The sequence below is a fragment of the Haliaeetus albicilla genome, chromosome 3 (genome assembly GCF_947461875.1).
Source record: "Haliaeetus albicilla chromosome 3, bHalAlb1.1, whole genome shotgun sequence".
NCBI lineage: Eukaryota > Metazoa > Chordata > Aves > Accipitriformes > Accipitridae > Haliaeetus > Haliaeetus albicilla.
Genome location: NC_091485.1, coordinates 13,133,862 through 13,157,438, shown reverse-complemented (window position 1 = coordinate 13,157,438; position 23,577 = coordinate 13,133,862). Strand labels below are relative to the sequence as shown.

Genomic DNA, 23,577 nt, shown 5'->3' with positions numbered 1-23,577 from the left:
ACCTGGTTTTGTTTTCTTTTTAGCAGATGCCATTCTCTGTTTCTTCTGCCATGCAGCAAAGAACACACTGCTGATTAGAAAATAAAGGTTTTTATTGCCTCCTCTCTGCAAATGTGATAAGGTATGACAAAGTATACATGACCTTTACCTTTTCTGGCATTCTGACGAGCTGCCTTTATGTTTTTTTGGCAGTCCGAGCTGCCCCCTCACTGCAATGGAAGTGGAAGATGAGGCAGGAGCATCCGTGGCTGCAGTCAGCTGGATGTCATTCCAGCTTCAAGCAGAGGAGGAATCCCAACCTGCCCGAGCTTGTTCCTACCTAGCAACCCATGGGATGTATTCAGTTCTCTCCTTCACCTGATATGGGTCAGATTTATGAAGAATTACTATTTTTGCAGCACTGCAAGAGGTCAATTTCAAGGTCTCCAGCGCTGTTTTATTAATGAAAACTAAAATGGTTGAAAACTGTGCTAATTAGGAAATCTTAACAGCCTTTCACTTAATCCTCAGATCTGTTGTAGGTCATGTGTGGGGGAATATGGTTTCATACAATTATGAATTAATGAGGAGTATGCTATTAGTGACAATGAACTCTTTGTGGTTTATGCTTTACTGAAGAATATTTTTTAAAAGAAGACTTTGTGCTCTCAGGGCAATTTATGTTGGAACAAGAGTATCTATAAACTGCAGGTGTCTCATTAAATTCTGCTGGTGATTAGAAGAAGCAGCCATGTGCAGAGATGTTCATCAGGGGCTCCATGATTTGTGTTGTCATGCTCGGTTTTTCCCTAATAGCTACACACTATTTAGCATTGATGCTCAGCTGCTGTGAGCAGAACTCTGCAAAAATAGTTGGTTTCCATTCAGAAGCGAATGGCATCGAGCCAGCTATTGATTTATAGGCTGACACATACCCCTTTATAATGACCGTGTGAACGTTTGCTACTTACCTGTTACCTTTCTTCAGGAGTACATTAAAAATAATTTTCCACTTGATAAACGGAAGCACGCAGCATGGTATTTTTACTGGTCATTTTCATAGAGAGATCTGCAAAGGGCTGCTTTGTACAATTGCGCTGAAAAGAGAGGGAGGTTGAGAAAGTTTGTCAGTATTCCCAGTTCTGGTTAAATGGTTTGGCCTGCAGGCAAGATGGATACATGCCCATTTCTTCCTAGCATCGACATGTGTTTGAAAACAGCAACTTGGCATAATGCTTTAAAAAAAAACCCCAACCCTAAATACAAAGCAACAACCCTTTTGTATCTGCCACTTATACTACTTCTTTGGGGAGAAAAAGCAATAATATTCAAGCTTCTAACAATAGTGATATATTATTTAGAATCTTGCTATGTCTTCTTCATCTGAACAACTGAAAGGCATTTATTTTTGTATTTCTGCATAATTTATTTTATAATTCTCTGCTAGTTACATGACAGCTACTTTTTAAAATCTTCGTACCACCTGTGCTTGGCTGGTCTCTTTTTGTCCTTAATCTTGCAATTATGTCTAAGATAAAGGAGGAGCAGTGAGGTTTTCTCAGCACTGAGGTTCTGTTTGGGAGGAAGAACCTAGGTTACACCAAAGGGCCCCAAACTATTGGGCTTAATTCTGATTTTTTCTCATGTGGAGGTCTTGCAGTGGACATAGATTATACGGATAACCACTCTTGCCCCTGAAAGTCTTTTGCAGAGCAGGCCAGAGGGTTCCAAATGTGAATGGAAACTCAGGCATTGTTTATTACCCTGGTCCTGTCCAGCACCTGGCACAATGAAGCCCTTATCCACTTAGCCTAATAGAGACGACAAAATGTTTAAACCCTGATCATATCGTCCTCGACCTTCAGATGGAGATTAAGTCTTGGGATTCAAGAATTTTGCAAACGATTCATCCTGTTGGCAATGCAGCTCTGCAGTTCCTTGGCATTCATGAAACTGTTGTTTCCCCATTCCTCAGCTTCCTCAGAACCAGAGCTGGCTTTGGCTAGGCCAGAGTGCGAAATCTGCGCTTCAGCTTAGAGTGGAAGATGCCTGCAAACAACTGGATGGGGCACTTGCTAGATAGAGACCAACTATGTGTTTTTGTTTCCTTCACATAAAGAACAGCCACAGTTACAAGAAACATTTGGGTATTTTGAGTAATAATAGTTAAGAAAGACCATTATGCTTCTCTGATTTTTAAACTGTGGTTGACATCTTTGAAAGACTGCATGCTGACACTGAGACATGGAGGTCACCTAGGCCGGCCTCCTGCTCAGAGGAGGCCCAATTAGACTGGATTTCTCAGGACCTTGTCCTGTCAAGCTTGAATATCTCCAGGGAAGGAAATTCCACAACCTCGCTGGGACCCTGTTCCAGTGCTTGACCCTCTTCACAGTATAAAACTTTTTCTTAATACTGAGTTGGAATTTCCCACGTGCCAGCTTGCGCCTGTTGCCTCTCATCCTACTACCACGCGCTTCCAAGAAGAGTTTGGCTTCATCTTCTTTACACGCTCCAGTTAGCTGTACACAGCAGTCGCTTCTTAAGGCTAAACAAGCCCAGTGGTCTCGGCTCCTTCTCATAATAATCTTCCCTATTCCTATGCAAGAGAGAGGCTGTATTTTTTTGGTATGGCTTTCTTCTTCTAATGAAAAGACACTGCTATCTTCTGCTTTTAATAGCTCTTCATAGTACCAGGAGTGTCCACAGAGATACATACAAGCCCTTTAAAAGCCCGTACCTATTGATTTGGCATTGCTCCAGCTCTGCTCCACACTCCAGCATCATTGCAGCTTGAGAACACGCACTCAGAGCAGCTAGTTTAAATATTTATAGCCATGTAGTTGCACACTCCAGCTACCAGACTTTTATCCAAATGCCCTAGCAGGTGTGTGTGCCTGCACTGAAATTCCTGTTGCTTCCAGAGGCGGCATCTGACCTGGCTGACAGCTTTGTGAACTCCTGGACTACAAATTAAACACAGCCTTGCTGTGCTTTGCTGTCTGTAATATGAAAGGATGGAGCCCAGCAAATTCTTTCTCTTCCTTTACCCTTTCCAGAAAAACTGCCTTATTTTGTAGTGATTATTCAGACAATTCTTATCTGTTTCCCACATGGAAAAGCAGATAGCATTAAATCCACCCCTACAGTCTTTTTTGCAGTGGGCTACATTACGAGAGTAGGTCTTTCTCAGCAAAGTTTGTGTGAGGCTGTCAAAATCCTGGAGCTGTGGGAACGGGGCGAAATCAATAGACGAGGAACTTCCATGGTACGGCCTTTGTTTTGTGTTCTTTCACTGCCTTTCTTGACATGAATGCGGCGTTCCTCCGAGGGATGGGAACGGCTCTTGCAGCCCGTACCAGAGGAGCAGGAGGGCGAGCGGTGGGGTGAACTCCCCACCCAGCGCCCCACCATTGTGCCAGGACTGGGAAGGGCCCCAGTTAGGAGAGAGACTTTCCTGGAGGAGACACCTCAGGACTGGGAACGGTGCTGGAGACTCGCCCTCCAGCACGCTGTGAGGATCCATTAGCAAAGCGGCTTTATTTCCCAGTGACCTTGCACTCAAGGACCGGGAGAGTGAACGCTCATAACTCATTGCCTAACGACCAGCACTATCGGAGGAGAGGGGCTGAGCTACAGCCTTCAACCAGCAGGTTGGCCGATCTATCTGCTTGCTGTCCAGGTGCCGGAGAGAAGAAGAACCCATGCCCCCGAGCTCCCTGCCCGGCCCTAGAGCCCAGAGGAGGTAGCTGGCCACCGCCGGCGTGCCAGACGCCACTGCCGAGCCAGGAGTGATAACGATGGACAGTGCCATGGTCCTTGAGGAGCATCCCCGGATGGCTTCTGAGATGGCGGAGCTGTGCGTCACCCTTTCCGCAAAGATTTCGGCTAGGGAAAGAAAAAAGCTCTTGGCTGTAGCGTAACTTCTGTATTCTCCTATTTATTAAATAAGCTTATTGCCAACATTACTGCTCCCTCTGCCCATTTAAAACGCAAGGAGCTCCAGCTCTCCCACTGATGTGAATCAAGAGCACGCACCGAAATGCCAGTGAGTTATGCTGGTGTAAATCCAACTTGAGCCTTGAAACATGCTAATATCACATGTGAATTCACGTAAGTGCGTATGCAAGGGAAAACGAACGCAAAAAGAATGAGGTGGGACTGAAGATCTGTCCCTGCTATTTACTGAGTCCATTTGCAGGCATTTCAGTAGTGCTTATCACTGTCCTGTCCAGCTTCTGGCTTCATTTCTTCACTTTTGAGAGGTATCTACTGAAATGGCAATGGAAATTCACGCAGTATGCTTGCATTATCTAATGCCTCTTCAGCGATATTGCTTTGGCTAATATAATACTGTTCAACCAATATTTTCTAAGACTTGGAGACTAGAATGTGATCCAACAAATTTAACTCTTTAATCACTTAAGAAAGCTCAGTGAAATCAATGGGTAAAAATGCAGAATTTGATTAAGCATTCCATTAAGTTTTCATTATTTCTCTACACTGTGTGATACTCATTCATGTTGCTAATTACTCCTGCATTTTCCCAATTTCTGTAGAATGCAATAGGAAAAATAAAAACACTGACCATTTGTGGACTCTTCACAATAGCATTGGGCAATTGCAAATGCACTCAGCATTTGTTACATGAAGTTACAGTTCAACAAACAGATGCGAGCGTATCTGTGTGCGCATACACTGCCTTTACTCCACAAACAATTGAACATGATGGCTAAAAGAAAGACCACGGATATAAGTTTGTAAGGGTTGTTTTTTGTTCCTCTATGCTCCGGTCCAGGTACACAGTTTCGCCAAGAGTCAGTTGTAGACTTAATCCACATGAAAGCATATCTGAACATAATTTTGGCAAAGCACTTACTTGTACATATGTAATCTATAATCAGATAGGATAGTACTGGTATCGTTCCATTAAAAGCAAAATTCTGAACACTGGAGTAATTACATGGATATTTATTTAGTTATTGTTAGATATTGATTCCATTAATCAGGCCTTGGTTTCATGTAATAAGTATTTAGCCACTGATAACTCTCTGCAAGATTTGAATGGTGCATAACAACCCTTGAACAAGAGAAGAAAATGACTTTTGGGAACCTGTATTTTTCCAGATATTCACTTTGTAGGGATAATGGAAAAAAATCCATTTCCTAAGGACAAAGACACAACCTAAATGTCTGACATAGAGATGGGAAAGAAGTAATTGGCATACTTGTGAAATTTGGAGTAGTCAACACGTTCTGCTTTTTTAATTTTCTTTAGAATGGGAAAGGAGCAGAGGGCTTTAGATTATGCAAATACAGACAAATGTTAATTCACAAATGTACGTGGAATATTGGTTGAAACATCTATTTTTTCAGCTACTTACATTTAGCCAGAGGAGCTCTTCTTTAGAAATAAAAATTAACCTCTGTTCTTTCCTGCAGCTTTGCATGTCGTACCTTTAAGAGAATGAACCCACCCTGAACTCGATGCAGTTTGGTCTTTTCCTGCTGTAGCACGAACCTTGGAGAGATTATAACCAATTTAAGCAAGATGGGGGATTCTGTTTCTAACTAGCTACAAGCAAACCGCTAAGGAACCAGCAAGGGAAAATGAGAGGTATTCACAATAGTCTCCAGCTTGGATTACATGTACCTTGAAAGCACTAGCAGCAGATGCTTGTGGAAGTGATTATGCACTGGATCATATGCACATCCTTCTGGCGGCCGTCACCACTTAGGCGCATTTGTAGTGTAGGAAAAAAACCCTCCAGTTTACAGAAAAAGGAGCTCAAAGTATATTGCAGAAGGCACCAATAATCACAGAGTTTGAAGGAGCTCAGCAATCGCTCTGCTGCGCGGGGGCCCAAGCCTGCGGGATCAAAACTTTAAACAAACCTCAGGATTATGGATCATAGCCTTTCAGGGATTTCAACATTTTGCCGTACTTTCATTTATAGACATAATGACACTTTTATTGAGAAAAGCACTCTTTTCTCCTTTTTTGGCTGACATAGGCTGTTACTAATTAGGGCCGTTTTCTGCATTTATGCAAATAGTAGTTCTAAAAGCTTTTGTTAAGTTATTTTACTCTGTCTAGCCTTTAGGCTGCAGATATCATTATACAGCTCCGCAGTCTACTTGACAGATCCTTAGACACATACAACAAATGGCTTTGGAGATGCCTGCACTATATCCCGTGTGCTGCTGTTCTTTTTTATTTTCAAGAACTACAATAGAAATGTTTGGGATTTTTTTCCCAATCAATTTATTGACGTTCTCTGAATTTTCAGTATGGGGTCTCTTATTAGCTTTGGTTCTGAGTCTGGATTCTTATTCTTCCAGGCAAGTCATTCTCTGCCTCTCTACGTGTTGCTGCCTTTTTCTGCTACTAAAAGCCTAGTAGCCTTCCTCCTGATTTCACTGAGGATCCAAGGAAGCGGCAGCAACCGAGGCTTCTGCAGCATGACTCTGCTTATTGCTTGGACTCGCTGCAGGTCAGCCCTGACAGTGGGATTTCATCATTCATCTGTACTAGGCTTCCAAGAGCATCTGCCAAGATGGCTAATCTGATTGTGTGCTTCCACTGATACCGGTTATGGGGTTTCTTTACAGTTGGTTCTCCAGATGTGTAAAGGCTCCAATGTTATAGCCTAATACTCGTTAAAAGCTGTAATTTATCACCTTCCTGCCCATTACATACAACAATATGATCTGCTGAAAGACAGGCAACATGGCATGTGGCTTCTTTAATTCCTTTTTTTTTTTTTTAAGAAAAACTACATAAAAAAAAAAATAGGGCAGCTTGAGTCTACACTTTTTAACAAAGGAAAAAGAAAATCAGTGAGGAGTCCTTAACTCCTTCAAGTTTTTGATCCCATTTTTCACCTGTAGGAAGTGTTTCGTTCAGTCAACATTTCTAATCGAAAGAAAACAAACCCTTCCCTCTCTTCTCTCCCAGTACCGAATATCTGTTGTTATCTCCAGTGCTCCCTCCAGCAATGTATCTGAATGCTCTCAGCGGAGGGGGGGCTCCGTGAATTCACGCTAGGCAGTAGTAGTCTCTATATGAAAAACTGTGGCTATAGCAACGACCTGCTGTTCTGGGTTAGTCACTGTCAAGTCAACCTCAAAACACAAGGGAGACCACATTAAGTCCTTTGGGACAAGGCGTTTTGCTGTTTCACATCACCCTAGTGCAGGACTATTGCTTGCGGATGTTTTTGCAGAGCATACAATGCCAGTTGGAGAAAAATCTGTGTTTAAGAAGTAGTTGTTCTGTGAAAATCTTGCGGAAAGGGTTGAATTTATCTTTCCTAAAGATTATGAAGTAGACCTCCAACTGGACTCATGTCTTGTAAAATGTGGGAATAGACAGTGTATGTAGATTATTGCAGAGCTGAAGCACATGCTGCTAACCAAGATGCAAAGAAGGAATAAACAATGACTTAATGCCATTCCTGTTTCACAGAGAGCCATAAATATGGGGAGAAAGTTGCTGAGTAAGGCACTAATGCAGCAAGTGGTAGAAATGAATCAAGAGGTAGTGCCACTTTTATAGGGCGAAAAGGATTCAGGAACAGACTGACCAAGCAAAGAGATGGGGCTGAGATCAATTGAATGGGAACAGCCGCCTTGGATTAAGTGGCCATTCCCAGTGCAGCCAAATGCTACTAGTGAACCTATATAAGAGGAGTCATCTTTTATATGGAGAGGATGAACAGTGTGAAGAATCTTATGCAGTCTATGATTTTGCAAAGCTGCGGTGAACTGGATACCAAACAGGGATGCCAGTAGGCAGGAGCTTTGGAGATACCTGAAAGTGAGAGAAATCAGGCAGAAGCCATTGCAGCCCAGGTTAAGATCACAAACAGTACGCAGAAATGAAGTGGGAAGCAAAGGTGACTTAAAAAACTATATATGGACCTCCTCTTTTCCAGATCTGACCACTGGGGCTGGGTGAAAAAGTCTCTGCAAAAGATTTTGAGCTTTCATGAAATTTCTCATCTGAATTGGGATGAAAACTAAACATCAGAAAGTGATGAGGGTACTAACAAGCTTCACTGTGCAGACCAGAAGAAACACTGGGTTTAAAATTGTGATTAATTTCAACCTTCATCTTTTTATTTTGCAACCCTTTTCAGTATAAATTAACTAAAACTGGGAAAATAACTTGCAGATTTTTCCATATAGAAACTGGCAAAACTGAGTATGTTAGACATTTTCAAAATTGACTTAAAAGCATTTTAAATTGAGGGGTTTGGTGTCTTGTTTTTTTTTTTAATTAGACTCTTGTAGAGCATGATGTAATTTTTGACAACTCTTCTGGCCATACCCCAGCACTGTTTCATGGCAGAATTTCCCAGCTATCGCTGCTGGCTGTCATATTGCAACAAACTCTACCAAAGGCCTGGATTCAACAGCACACAGGACTCTCGTTCAATACACACCTGACCTGGCCGTGCTCTCTGAAGTACGTGCCAGCTGGGCATCTCTTTATGCCAGGGCTCTTTCTGGTGGGCAGTGCTGCCAAGGCAGTACGGAAAGGGCTTTGTTGGAAGGGACGTGTGAGCCTGGTTCTTCATTGTCCAACACCTTAAAGCACAGGTGTAAAATAATGCAGTTTGCACTAAACCAGTGTCTTCATTTTCTTTTCTTTCGCTCCCAGGGAGATAAAGGCATGACTCCTGTTTTATTCCTGTTTTGGTCACAGGTACCTGTGCTAAATAAGTTGGAATATTTAATTTGCTTCACTGGTAGTGTTTTTCTCTCCCGTTTCCCAGGTTTGAGTGACTTTACAAGGTGCATGGGGGGCGGTGAAGAATCAGGTTCACATAGCCCGTCAGATTCTCCTTGTTTTTCCACTCACCAGTGAAGGCATACCAAAGGCAGCCGGAGCCGGCTGCATCACTGATACGCAACCTCACAGCCCAGCCAAGTATAAATAACCCATTTGTGTTGCTCTTGAGAGGTTTCTGAGGATTATTCTCTGTATTCTGAAAAGAAGAAGTGAAACCTAACGACCTGGGAAAGTGTGTGGTGTGGGGGAAGGAGGTCCCTGCCAGGTGGAGGTGGCTGCAGTGTTTTTTCCACCCGTTTTAAAACTGAAACATCACATCCAGCAGAAATTTAGCCTGTTTGAAAGACAAACCTGAAAATGGGAAGGGGACCCCGGCTGCGGTGGGCTGTGACAGTGCCGCAACGCACTGGGGGTCGGCATGAGCCTTGCTTTTCCCTGATGGTACCCTCTGGCCTTGGGAAGGAGGAAAGAATTAACGGGACCGAGGGAACCAAGACAGCGATAATGTTTGGGGTATATACTGGGTCACTCCTGAGCTAGCAAGGATCGGTGCCTTCAGCAGGGGGGTCATGCGGGGAACACATGAACCCCGATGGCACCACCGGGCTCTGTAGCATCATTTGCACAGTTGGAGGTCTCTGTGTCGTGCCTTCCCTCCCCGGGGGACCCCACGGATTTGCACATGTAAGGTAAAGGGGAGTTACCTATCCCCGTGTCACCCCACGGATTTACACGTGTAAGGTAAAGGGGAGTTACCTATCCCCGTGTCTCCGAAGGGTGGATTTTGTTGTAAGGGGGTCACAAGAGCACAAATACTAGCTGGTAATAACAGAATCACTGGACTTGGAGATAAAAGGCTACCTCAAGGCAGGATCATCGACGTAACTGCACATACCTCGTTCCTGACAGGCACTCACTCTTGCCTGTAGTTAAAAAATCACAACTTAGGAAGTTTTTCCAAATGATCTGTGCCATATCTCCACCGTTCCTTACTATTAGAAAGCCTGTAACAAATGTCTAGCCTGAATTGTCCTTGCTACAATTTAAGCTCATTGCTTGCCATATCCACCAAGGAAATCTGGACAGGGCAGTTCTCTGCTACTCTCTTTTTATCAGCCTCTTTCTGTTTCTGAAGAGTGTAACCACGCTTCTCTTCAGTCTCCCTCACAGTAAATGCCAGTTTATTCAATCTTACATCATAAAGCATGTTTTCACAAAGTGGGCCATATTTTTTACTTCATTTTTCCTATTTCTCCTTCGCCTCTTTTTCCTTATCCACTCTCTACCTGATGCTTTATCTGTCCCCAGCCCTTTACCATAATCTGATTCTATCCTTAATTATTTTCTCCTCTATCAATTTCACAACTTTGCAACAGGGCTTGTTCTGAATTTGGGTTTCTTCTGGTTCTTCTTTGCCTTCCTGCTTTTGCAAAGGATGATCTTAAAGTAGTGAAATATTGCCTGTCTCCCTGGTTAGAGGAGAAGCACAGACTGAGCACAACTTTACCAGCCAGCAGCTCCTAAGCTGTAGCTCCGGCTTAGCAGCAGCTTCTCTTCAGTACAGCCCCAGGCAAGGCAGCCGACCTTGCCCTCACTGTGAGCTTCTTGAGGGCTTGCATGATTTTTAAAATTATGGTAGTTTATTGCAAGAAATAGGAAAAAACCTAGCACTAGTCTGAAAATTTGAGCTAGTTTTGGATAAGTGTCAGGGTCTCCTAAGCAGCTCACATTTTTCTGGTCACAGGCAGTCTTTGACACCACTTTAAAGAACCACTCCAGAAACTGGAAGTTTATGTATAATTAGTGCTCAAGGGCTTCAGGGCTGTCATATGATTGATGGATACGAAGACAAAAAAGATTAGGTACTGTTATGTGTCTCACATCCACAAACCAGTATTGTCAGTCTTAATATTGAAGAGTCGTCCTGAGCTGAGGGGCTGTCACAGGCTGTCATTCTTTTCTGTTTGTGGAGTTTTTAATGTCTTCATGCCAAAACCAGCTCAGGGGTATATTGCCCAGTATTGGACCAAAACACATGCAGTGTCTTCTGAACCTGTGTGTTAGATTCTCCAGCCACAGCTACACATGCTTGAAAAGCAAAGTTAATGATTTTAAGTTAATCTAGGGATCTTTATTTATGTAACTGATTGCAAGATAATGAATTCTTACAAAAAATTTCCTTTTGTTCATTAAAAAAATACTGTGTAAGAAAACACCAGGTCTGGATATTTTTCTGTTCAGTGCAAGCGACAGACTGTTGGCATTCCTGGGTAAATCTGCTCTCTGGCAAAGGAGTGCTTCTTATCAAGTGCTCTGATGTACAAGTGCCTGAGGGCTTGTTCACATGGCAAAATTCAGTGGCATTATTCATACCGCTCCACTGCAGAATATGAGTGCCCACATGGGAACTCAGCAAGGGTATCATTATTTTGCTCTAGAAAAGTCCTAAGTACCTTCATACAGTTTCTCACCAGAAAGTTAGCCGTGGCACAGGTAATGCAACACACCAGAGAAAATGCATTTGGGGACATCAGAAAGGACTGCTTTGTATAAAAGAAACTCTTCATTTCTGTGACAATACATTTCCCTATTTGACATTGTTTTTTCACACAGAGCACTCTGTCCCTACTTTAAAAAAACTTATTCTACGGAGAAATTAAAACAAACGCCATTCATGTACTTGTCCACACCCCCCCACCCACTGCTTTGATTATTGATACTAGTTTTGCTGCACTTACTTACACTTTTCTTCTGTAAATGCATCCTCACTCTGAGCACCGCACTCAGATGCTACCTGAGCAGTGACTACAGCTCTTGGTAAGCCAACGATGTGCTGACTGCTGATGGAGAGGGCTAGAGCTAGCTCAGGAAAATAAGCAAGAACAGAATCCAGGTGATGTAAAACAATTTCACACTTGAAAGGATATTAACAGGAGGTGCTGCACCCGCAGCCATGAATTTCATTTGCATAGGAGAAAAACAATCTCTGTGCTGTAAATGTAATACAAGGGGTAGGAGAGATGGAAGAGAGAGAAAGAAGTCACAGACTGCCTCATACACAGCGTCCCTTAGCAGTGGCTGGGATGTGGCCCTTGCAGTTCTGCCTTTTGTGTCTACTCTGCCCTTTGCAGCTCTCGCTGAGTGACCCGAAGCAGGTGGTATAGCTCGGAGAGAGATTTCAGAGTCCTCTGGTGCCCGGCAGCGTCCACGTGCCCCGGCTCGGCGCACTCCTGCACAGCCTTCTGCAGCTGCAGCTGCAGGGGGAGGGAAACCAACGGTCCTCTGAGATTTGGGGAAAACCAGCGACGGAATATTTTGTCACAGATTACCTGAGGAAAGGGAAAAGAGCAGACTGTTGTCTTTCAGGAGCCACAACTAACGCCCTGCTGCTTCTCCAGGACTGTAGCAAAATGTCATCCGAATCCAAAACGCCCCCCCCAAGCCATTCAAAGAGGAAGGTATAGAAGAGGAGCACCCACAAAGGCTCTGCTCTACACCCTTCTTCTCAGACTGCTCTTGCACCTTCTGCTTAACAAGTGGCGAGGGTGAGGGGGGTGGGAGAAGCAGGCAAAGGGCTGCCAAGCTGCAGCTATGCCCCCCCCAGCCCCTCTGCAGCACTAGTGCCTCCCACCAGCAGAAGCGGGGTGAGCTGGAAGACACCTCACCCCAGGGCCGAGAGCCCCACGGACTCGTCTCTCCACTACATCTGCATGGACAGCCATGACTTTGCCATTAGTGGAGACAGTAACGCTAATCCCCTTCTCCTACGTCCTTCGCTCTCCTATCATCAGAGGCATTGGGCAAACAGCTATACCACGAAAACAGGGCAAATAAACACCAGTGAATATAAAGATCTGTTTGCGTGCCCCCAGACGGGATTTCTAAACGGGGCTGGCACTTACGTGGCCACGTTTAAAAACCTGACTGCCTTCATCTCGCAGCCTTCTAGTACATACCGTGCATTTTATAGTCAATGTGATTTTAAAAGAAATGGATGCATAAAGCAGCTGTGTCTACTCACTTGCAAGTTGTTGTTGGCTCTCTGTGCTCCGCATTTTCTGATTTTCAGATTGCATTTTGAAAAGCAATCAAAAAAATTACAGTCTTCGTCTCCTGTGCAGTTCTGTTCGAGGATGTCCCTCATTTTGGGTTCAAAAAAGGCCATATCCACATCGATGGCCACCACCTGTGGATGAAAACAACCCATGAGAACTGGCACAGCACAGCCTGCGGGACACGGCTGAGCCAGCGTTCTTTGCTGCTCGCTTTTGGAAATGCTGTGCTGAGAGCATCTGCCAGCAGGGAACTGGAATCACAATGAAAGGGCTTTATTTCGCTTAACTGAGATGCAGTAGTCCTATGAATACCACTTTTAAAATGAAAACAGCCAATGCTTACGACACCAGGAAAGGGAAAACTATTTGTGGGCAGTATGTGTCCCTGGGGCCAACTGGACTGATTTGCCTTAAACTGGGAGTATCTAACTTGAAGATTGATCTACTTGTCATTGCAGCTTATGCAGATGGCACCTCTACCTTTTAATTTTATGATGGTGCAAAATTATCCACAGGCCAGACGGTATGATTTCAAATTCACCATTCAGACTAAACCCCTGACTTTATCATTGTGGAGAGGAGCAGTGGGATGCACAGCTCCTTCAAACCTGCCATTGCATTCTGTGGGTTTGCATCTGTTCAGAAAGAGACCCCTAAAGCTGTTGAAAGTTGGGACTGGCTTTGCCTGGTCCTGTTTGCAATCGTTTGACTCATTTATTGCACACAGTTCTTGTTCGGCTTGTCCAGAAATACAGTCTATAACAGAGTCCAGCCAGAAGTTGGTCTCAGCAGAAAAAGCGAGGACTGAAGGGATCAATCCATTTTCTCGCCCTGACACAAAGCTTGCAAAATAGTGAATATGCAGCACAAAGAGGTCTGCATTGCTGCTGCCCGTGCTAGGTTTGAGACCATTCTGGAAGTGAAGGGCTGTAGTCCCAGTTTCTGCCAGTGTCATTCCACCCATGAACACTTCACTTCTTAAAAAAAAATCACAGCAATAAACAGGGAAAGGAAGGAACCCAGTAATGGGATGGCAGCTGCTTGACATGAGACACACTGTGGGTGACCCCAGTGAACGCAGCCTGCCTTCAGCACGATGGATCAATCAGATCTGCGCTTAACACTTGACAGTCAGGGTCAGAGATGCTCCCTTGCAGGGGCTGACAAACATTTTCATGGAGGGAAATGTCTGGGACCTGGGCAAAGCAGAGTTACTTGGGCTCAAACGATAGCCTCATTTTTAAGATTTGACCTCCCAAATAACAGGGGAAGCTGAACTGTGTGGCTGGAGCAGCAGCTGGATCAACCCCAGGAACTAAAGATGTCTGGTCTGGTAGAAGGCCAAATAAACCTTCCACAGGCAAAAGAAAGAACACAGTCCAATCTTCATTTTATTCTACTCCTTTTTACCCAGGGAAAAATCTTAGAGAGATGAGGCATAGCTAAAAAACTCAAGTATTTTGAAGCTTCTTGGAGAGCTTGATAACGATGACGTAGCCTAAGGAATTTCACACGTTTGGACAGGCAGGTTTTTTCCTTTTCTTCTTTACTTCCTTAAGCTTTCTGCAGTTTTGCTGTTCACTTCTTTGGAGGAGAGACAGTAAAAGCGGTGCAGGGTTTCCCCAGTCCTGGGGTCACTGCATCAGCTCCCAGGTGGGGTCTCTGCCAGCACCGAGCACCTTTGACAATCTGATCAATTGCTGCGCTAGGAAAAACCACCCTCGTTCCCAAACGTGCGGCTGCCAAAGGGCTCAGTGGTTTCACTGACATTCATCTGTTACAAAAATGTGTGGGCATCCAGCCAGACCCTGTGAAGATAGATCTGGGTGATGCTCTACCTATAATCAGATACATTTTGGTGGGGTTTGTTATGATTATAATTGATGATGAAGGTACCTAAGGAAATGCAGGAAGGACCCAGCTTGGCTCCTGACCTGATTTAAAGTCATGTTTAAGGTGCTGTAATCTTTCTAGTTGTCTCCAAGGTGCTGGTAAAAGAGGAAGATCTCCAAGAGCCCTGTATATTCACCCAGACCTCCTTCCAACTCTGCACCTTCTGTAGCTCCGTGGCAGCTTAAAATTCCCCTGGATGATCTACCAGGCAGTGATGTCTCCCCTCCGTGCTGCAGGAACAGCATGTGAAGGCTGGAGTGATGGTTGGAGGCTTATCCCTACCGTTTCAAAACAATCTTCAAAGTAGAACTATTGCACTCCAGGCACATTTCTTTGGGCATTAGCAGTCTCACTACTGGGACGAGGAATAGTGGTACTGTTATGGATGTTTATTATTATCCTATACAGAGCACAAGAAACAAGCAAGTGAAAAAATTGCTTAAAACAAACATAAGGGACAAAGAGGAGGCTGCCTTGCTGTATCCCTGTTCTGGAACTGGTTGGTAAAAACCCCTAGGGTTTCTGCTTCTCACTTTCCTTCCTTCTTCACCGATCAGAAGCTCCCTGTGTCGTGTGTCTCCTCTCCACAGCTTTCTGACCGCGTGTATCTCCTGTCTTCCAGCCCAGTGGGGTGATAACAGGTGATACCAACAAGCTGTAAGTAATGGACAACTGGGAGAGCCATGTGTGAGGCAACTCACTTTTTTTTTTTTTAATGAATTCTCCTAGAAAATACTAAATTAGAGCACTTTCCTATACCAGAAGGTGACTGCTGTCTCTTTGGACCCCAGAAATCATGGGAAGATCCTGGAGAAGCAAGCCTCACCAAAAGGAATCGTAAGGGAAGACACATCCAGTATTCTTTCTCTTTTCCTAAATCAAATATCTTTTCCTGCAAGTAGGCTGTAAAACAGATGCTCTGGTGTGCGCTCAGCCACATGCAGTCACAGCCCTGCGTAACTGAAAAAGATGGGCAAAGCCTGCCTTGAGGAATCCCTGCCGTACCACACTTTGCCTAAGTACTGGTACGCTTGTTTTAGCTTCTTGCTGTAGCTCCTCACCCATTCCCTGTTCAGCTGCTGTACTGCACCTGAATAAACAATGGGAGGGAAGGGAAGGGTGAAGGGGAAGCACTCTAATTGCTCTTAATGGCTATATGCTTAGGCAATTTTTGTCTAGTGCTCTGAAGATGCGAGTGTTATATTAACACTCGGTGAGTACTGAAAATAGCATTAAAGTCCCTGAAAATGCTTTATAATGACTCAGAGTGCAGAAACTCCACTGATGTCACTGCAAATTGCGAGCCTGGTTCAAACACGTACTCACTGCACGGTGCCTCCAGTCGGTACACACAATTCCCACCAAAACCAGTGGAATTTCTGTCTGCAGAATGAACACAAGATACATGCAGCAATGTGGTGCTGAGCTACATCACAACTTAGAAAACATGCATAGCTATGCAGGTCTAAGTTACGGCTGTACAATGAAAAGGCAAAGAGTAACAGTACCAGGGAGTTTCATGTCGCTGTCCTTGGATCATTTCCAGACCAGATAAGCTGAACACTAAAGCACAAATGTGCATGTTTGGATGTGGGGAGTTCCCCTTGTGTCAGGCCAAAGAATTCAGCCTTAGCTTTCAAATTCAAGCAGTTTCTCCTTTCAGCATCACTACCAAAAATAGTTGCCGTGACTCAAATTACAGCTCCGTTTACAGCTTTTGAGATGTTCTTGCCTTCAGGAGGTATCCCTCACCACATCCCAGGGACCCTGTCAGTACCGGTGCCTTTAAGGACATGAAACAACTCAGAACTGAGCAAGCAGTTCTCAAAACAAGCAGCAGGATTTACTGCTTTGAAACGTGGCTGCACATATTACAAAGACGAAAAGCAGTAGAGAATCTCCCCCGTCACTTGTAAATGCATTGTTTTTGCAAAAACTTGGCCAAAGGCTGTACGAGGAGGGAAGTGTCATTTTTCCACAGCCACTTTCAGACTAGAATTTGACCTCAAATTGCTGCAACACCACCCCAAAGACCCAACTTACCGTGAGATCATGCCTGATAGCGAAGTTTTCTGGTTTGATGTCACACAGGTGAAGTCGGTGAGAGAAATCGTTGTCAAAATGCTGCACCATGTCGAGAAAGCTGAGTGCAATGTCAATGATGGCTCTAACCCTGCTTCTGTGGCCAGCAAGGGAGGGACCGACCACATTTTCCAAGGGAAAAAGAGTTTTGTGCCAGGCATGTCCAGCTGTGAGATACTCCACAGCATAAAAGTGTCCACAAGAGCCAATAATTCGTAGCACGTGTTTGCTGAAGTCCTGCAGCAAACTGAAGTAGATATATTCTTCCTGCTGGAGCAAGGACCACATGCTGGCCACCTGTGCTTTCCAACGTGGTCCCTTCTTCCTTGTCCACAGAGGCCCCATGGAATTGTTAGACAGTTCTAGCCCCAGGACATTTTTGACCTCCAAGGCTACCATCAGCAGAAGCTCTGTTTCAGGAATATCCTGTGTTTCCACCTCCTCTAGCATACTGAGATGCTGGTAGCTGGAGAAGATTTCCTTTTTGGATTTCAGGATGATGGGCTGGCCTCTCCAGTCAGCCTGGATGACCTTCTTACCTCTGTCATAGTAAAGGCAGTGTTTGTACACCAGCTTCTGTGCCACACACAGGTCTTCACAGAGGTCACCAGTCAGGGCTCCGCTGCTGTAGTCAAGACACTGGAGTGAAAGAGCAGAATATTCGTAGCAGGACCATACACCCCTGGACCAATTATCAAGAATCAGCAATAGCCCTAAGCTCAAGAGTCTTGCAGCAGTCGTGGTACCGCAAGCACACACCTTCTGCAACTGTTGGGTTATTCAATGGTTTTTCAGAAGTCTCTAGAGACCTTTTACTAGGGCGAATCTTGCTTCAAAACAGGGACTCTTGGAATGGTAAAGGACAGGCTTTTGGGGGACAAGGAAATGGACTAGATAACCTGTTACTCTTAAGTTCTTGCCCCATATGAATTCAGTGAGACAAGCTTTGAACACCATTGGCTGTGCTATGTGAGATTCTGGGCTGGACCACTTTAAGGCACAGGAGATAACTTCCAGTGCAATTCAGGCCTTCTCTGGAAGGTTCAGGGCAGCATAACTTAGACATCCCCACTTAAACTGTAGGAAAATCCACAGGTAGCTGGATTGCTGGGACCTTCCGCAGCCGTGTGTGTTTCAACCTTGCACTCAACATGCCCTGAATGAAGCTGTAAGAACGTCCTTCTGCACTACCAGGAAACATAGAGGTTGCGCTCAAGGCCTCTTAGACCAAGAACTTTCAGAATTTTCAAATATATAAATGCTGTAGGACAAAATTATGTTTCCAGGTTTTATAGGTACTTAGCAGAAGTGACATTCTAATATGAATTAAATACTTATTTTTTTTAAATTGGAAAAAAATCAGCCCATGGAAACATGGGAACTGCTGCTTGATAGGTAAGTGGTCAGTGCAAATTCGTACAAGAACTGCAAGGATTCCCTCACCAGTCCTTCCTTCAATCCATAATTGTTTCCATACCATCATTTTCAAAAGTGTAGGCAGTCAATATATTCCTACGGGCATTCAGAAGTGCAGCTGCAGGGACTGCTTTGGGCGAATCAGTAGAGGGGATGGTCAGAGGTCTCTGGTGAAAGGGGAATAGACTGTGGTGGTGTAGAAAGCCAAACATCTGGGAGGCGGCTTGACAGTGTCAGCCGCCTTTGTTGCTTTCTGGCATTTGAACCTTCACTTAAACAAGCTGGCAGGTCCCCCTGCGTGTGGAGTACTTGCAACGGCTGCCTGACCCCCACCTCACTTGTGACTTGCTGTTACACACACAAGAAACACGATCATAAAATTCAAGTGATGTATTTTCTTAGGACGGTCTCTGTGTTGTGCACCAGAGGGATATGTTCCGATGCCAGGCAACATTCAGAGCCCAACCTTAAACAACACACTGGGGAGTGGGTGGAGGATGAAGTCCAAAATCCAGGAATGGTGATAAATTGACTGAAACGGCTCACTGAGGGCAGTTCAGACAGGCATAAAATTTATTTATACTCTGATGTTCTCACAGCCCCAACCAGAACATTCAATACCAGCACAGAGAGCCAGGTAGGCAAACTCTGAATGCCCTGACTCTGAGTCCAGAGTGGTGCGTATGTGTGAAACACACACAGCTGCATCCACATCCACATCAGGATGGTCAAGCAGACTCAGTGGGCTGTCCACAGACTTCAGAGCACACAGATCGATGTTCTTGCTTTTGAAAATCTACCCCTATGAATGCAATACAAATTTATTTTCCTTTTTTAAGTAGGAAGTGTAATTTTCTCAACAGAAGTAGTTTAGCAGTTCTTACCATCTGGAACTCTAAGCGATTTTAGAAAGAAGATTACAAACAGAAGGAATTTGGGGGGTTTTGTTTGGAGTGCAGGCATAATCACTTTTTAAATCATTCCTCTCCTATTGAGAAGACCACACCCTAACTCTTCTTCTACTACAGTGAGAGAATATAGGACTTAGTTCTGTAACTGGGACCACATGGGTGAACACTTGCCCTATGGACAATTTTACTGTGGTCCATCAAGTTCACTCTTACAGGGTCTGTATGCATGGACCTCTTGCATCTAGAAGAACACATGCCCAGAGGACCTGCAGTCAAACATGTGAACATGCAGCTTATTTTCTTGTCTTGCCATCACGTCATTCTTAATGGCATTAATGAGGAAAAGTAGTTGTGGAAAAAATAGTCTCACTTACATTTCCCAGACAGAGGAGATGAGTCATTTTTGAACCTGGCTGCTGTTTAGGACTTGTCCGCTCTTCCAGTTGAACCCATAAATCTTTGATTATTAACCTAGTATCTGACAAACAGTCTCAGAATCTGATTCTTCTTACACTGAACTTGCGTGGCGTTTTGCAAACGAGGATCTGTGAAACAGGACTTGACCAAGGAGTCCCTGGTCTCACAGTGATGAAACACAGATCAGCCTTCCAGTAGTAACATTCTCTGCTGGTCACCAATCCAAGCAAGAATTTCAAAAAGGCTTCCTCAAATAAGCAATCAAGAAGTATGAACAATTTTCAAGCTGTCTCTCTTTACTCACAGAAGGTAGTGAGCCATGAGTCACTCAATGGCTTTAAAATTCTCCTCAGATTCCCATTCATTATAACCTAGAAGGTCAGCAAATACTGACTGCACCTTCATGCCCTTACTACCCCCCCCCCCCATTATTCCAACCTTTAGTGTTTTATGCCATAAGCATAGTACACTAAGTAAGCTTAGCTCCCCAGCCCTCCCACTTTAATCCTTATTTTTTCAGCCCCCGGATGATTTGTGTGTTTTTATTCCCTCCCTGTTTCTTCTCTCCGTTTTCCCCTCCACCAACCTTAGAAGGACAGACATCAGAACTGAATGCTGTTGTCCAGTGCCGCAAAGACAGCCAACAGCCCTTCCCTAATTCTCTTTTTTGGAGACATTCAGGGATCGTATCGCCCTTTTAGGCACAGTTTGCACTGGTAATTCATGCTGAAGCAATTATTTGACCCCTACGTCCTTTCCAAAGTCATACAGTTTTACAAGACACTCTTCCACCCTATTGGCACAGCTTCTACTCTTGTGTACACCCCAGTGTACTATCTTGCATTTTACTATATTAAAACACATTTTGGTGGACTGAAAACATTTAACCAGGTGATTCAGATTACCCTGCCATGAAAAGATGGTCTATTTATTATTTTCCAACCCAGGAACCTTTGCACTAACTGCAGACTTCGCCATACAAGATTTTATATCGTCACGATGACTGCTGGTAAAAAGAAGAATCAATTCCCCAAAGAAAACTTCCAGAAAGGGTCCTCCACACTGCCATCCCTGTCTTAATGACTGCATTTTGAGATCTATCGATGAGACAGTTTTAAATCTACCTAATGAGTGCCCTTTGAATGCCACTAAGTGCCAGATTTTTGAAACTTAAATATGAAAGTGATACTAAGCCAAAAGCCTTACAGAAAAGCAGCTATACTACACAGAAATGCAAACACAAGCATGGTCTGAGCTCACTCATCTGTTTCTGTTTAAAATTGGCTACATAATTTTTAATATCCTTAGTACACTTATCAAGATAAGTTAAAAAAGCTGGGGTTAAATTCCTGTAAAAGTTTAAATTAACATAAACCCCACTAAGGATTTATATAAATTTAAATAACTTACTGTACCACCATCACTTTTGTGTAGATCAGGCCTGAGACTGAGTCCTGCCTTGTTATCAAGTACTTCTCCTCTGTAAATGCAATACTCAGCAAGGTTTTGGAAGGCATCAAAATTAATTGATTTCTCCAGAGAAAAGAGAAATTGATTGCTATGATTTAGTGTGTTCAGTGTAAATGAAGATGAGACCCGTGTTAGGAAAGAGTAAGTGGTTTTTTTGAGAGTTAAAATTGGTCTCTTCAAAATGTCCAGTGCTACTTCAGCCTTCCCAGTGCAGTACACATCTGCACAGATGCATATTTTGCTCCGAAGAAGGAAATAAGCCTTCAGAAATACCACTCACAAGGGTATACAACCGTGCAGTTTTCACCCACTTGCTTAAAATAGCTCATCTTATCTCCTACTGAAAATATGACAGATGATTAGTAAAACAGTTTTTCTCGCAAGTCAAATTTTGCTCAATAAGAGCCGTGAGACTCAAGCTATAAGATTATTTGTTTCGTAGATCAATTGCACTTTCTATAACTGCAAAACTCATGCCATGCTCCAAAGATGAATAAAGACTTATTTCAGGGCTGATGAAGACGAACTCATTTTCTAATCGTTCCACTAGAAGGACGATCCCTTTCTAACTTCATTCGGGACAACTGTCACTTACAAACCTTAACGATACTCCTGAAGACTCGCCTACAGAAACAGATGAGCACAGCGATCTCAGCTACCCTTCCTCTGGAAGGAGGCTCTGAATCTGAGCTATGCCCCAATGACAGAGACAACTTTCCGACCTTGTGCCTGAAATCTGATCCCCGCCTGAGCTTTTGAAGTCATGCCTAACGCTCTCCAAACTGAAGAACAGCGACAAGTCTCTGTCCGTTTACACATCCGAATGTGATGGCAAGGGCCTGGACCTCCCCGAGCTCGGTGGCTCCTTGCACCTCCAGACCCCTGTGCTCTTCCCAGCCACGTAAGGAGCAGGCAGGAGTCACTCCTTCAGCTTCAATCCCGAGCCCAGCTGTCCTTCAAGCTGACTGCTGGGGTGAGGAAACTGGATCTTGCTGCCATTAGAACCACGCTGTCAGCACCGCTGCCTATGGCTTCTCTTCCTTTATTGGACAGAATTTAGGGAAAATCTATGATCAGTTTTTGCTTGCTGCAGCAACAGGTCATTTAATTTCCATTAGGATTCCTCCCTTCCCACCTAACCATTGGCACTACAAATCCCTTAATCAAGAAACAGAACTGAACTCAAAGCATTAACCCATGCTGCTCATCTTCTCAAGTGTTTCCTACACAATTCTAAGCCTGTTTCCTTCTCTTCTTTTTTCTCTTTGCTTTTCTTCTTCTTTTTTTTTCTTTTCTTTTTTTCCATGGAGATTTTAATGAATATTTGCAAATCCTTTCTGGAACTTTGAATAACTACATCTTAAATGCCAACACCCCACCAGACGTAAAGGAGGCGTTACAAGCTGCCCGACATTTCTGAAAGACGACTTTTGCACAAACACCTTTTCGGCTCCATAAAAATAAAAAACCCCAAACAAACCCCCAAAACCCAAACCCAAAACAAAAAGCCAGCAGGAAGGTTCCCCCCCCAACCTCTTCAGACTACTTGCCCTTTCCAAAGCCCCTGGGGCAGCGCACCCACCTGCCCCGCTGCCTGCACCTGCCCTCGCCCTGGGAAGGGAAGGGAAAAGGGAAGGAGGGAAAAAGGGAAGGAGGGAAAAGGGAAGGAGGGAAAAGGGAAGGAAGGAAAAAGGGAAGGAGGGAAAAAGGGAAGGAGGGAAAAAGGGAAGGAGGGAAAAGGGAAGGAGGGAAAAGGGAAGGAGGGAAAAGGGAAGGAGGGAAAAGGGAAGGAGGGAAAAGGGAAGGAAGGAAAAAGGAAGGAAGGAAAAAGGGAAGGAGGGAAAAAGGGAAGGAGGGAAAAAGGGAAGGAGGGAAAAAGGGAAGGAGGGAAAAGGGAAGGAGGCAGCCGCTCGCCCGCCGGCCCGGGCGCACCGGGGCCGCGCCGGGGATGCGGCACCTCCTGCGGGACGGAGCCGGGCAGGAGCCCGGTTCGGGGCAGCCCTGGGGGACTCGCCAGCCCCCGGGGGGATGCCCACTCCCCTCCCCGCGTCCCGCCGGGAGACGTACCAGCCTCGCCAGGATCCGGCGGCTCTTCTCGTCCGTGCAGCGCTCGGAGAAGACGCTCCTGTGGAGGAGGAAGAGCAAGGCGCTCACCACCAGCCAGCAGGCAGCCCAGAGGAGGAGGAGGAGCAGCAGGGTGCAGCGCCGCCAGATTTTGAGCCGCAGCCGCTTGAAGCCCGGGATGCCCCTCATCGTGGCGTCCGGGCTGCCTTCGGGCCGCCGTTTCAGCCGCTGCCGTCCCCAACCAGCGGCGGCCGGGGGGTCCCCGCTCCCCCACTCCCACGCCGGTCCCGCTCCCCGCCGGCGCCCATCGCCAAACGCCCCCGCCGCCGGGCTGCCCGCCGCCGCCGCCCCGCTCCCGCCCCCTCCCCGGGCCGGTGCTGCCCTCCCGGAGCCCGGAGCGCCCCTTTTTGAATTGAAGCCACGTAGTTCCGCCGGCTTTTGTCCGCTCTCCCCGGTGCCAAGCGGCCCCTGCAGTCCCTTGGCGGCTTCAACC

The 23,577-nt window shown here is 45.1% G+C and overlaps 2 protein-coding genes and 1 long non-coding RNA gene across 4 annotated transcripts in view; 1 reads left to right on the top strand and 2 right to left on the bottom strand.

Annotated features, from left to right (window-relative positions):
- Positions 1-23,577, top strand: part of CNDP2 (carnosine dipeptidase 2) — a 350,882-nt gene that overhangs the window by 293,627 nt on the left and 33,678 nt on the right. The window lies entirely within an intron of this gene.
- On the bottom strand, positions 4,667-9,278 carry LOC138684689 (uncharacterized). Its single transcript, XR_011323932.1, has 2 exons — positions 8,454-9,278; positions 4,667-8,181 (listed from the first exon to the last, which is right to left on the bottom strand). It is a non-coding gene; the product is annotated as an uncharacterized lncRNA (long non-coding RNA).
- DIPK1C (divergent protein kinase domain 1C) lies at positions 11,673-23,557 on the bottom strand. Of its 2 annotated transcripts, XM_069778856.1 has the most exons (5): positions 23,088-23,189; positions 19,508-22,060; positions 16,768-17,445; positions 12,798-12,962; positions 11,673-12,105 (listed from the first exon to the last, which is right to left on the bottom strand). In XM_069778856.1, the coding sequence occupies exons 2-5, from the start codon at positions 19,532-19,534 to the stop codon at positions 11,890-11,892; spliced, it is 1,086 nt and encodes a 361-aa protein (XP_069634957.1). In that variant the 5' UTR covers positions 19,535-22,060; positions 23,088-23,189; the 3' UTR covers positions 11,673-11,889. The 2 variants fall into 2 exon arrangements, with proteins under 2 accessions (XP_069634957.1, XP_069634956.1); XM_069778855.1 differs by lacking the exon at positions 19,508-22,060 and having other exon boundaries at positions 23,088-23,557.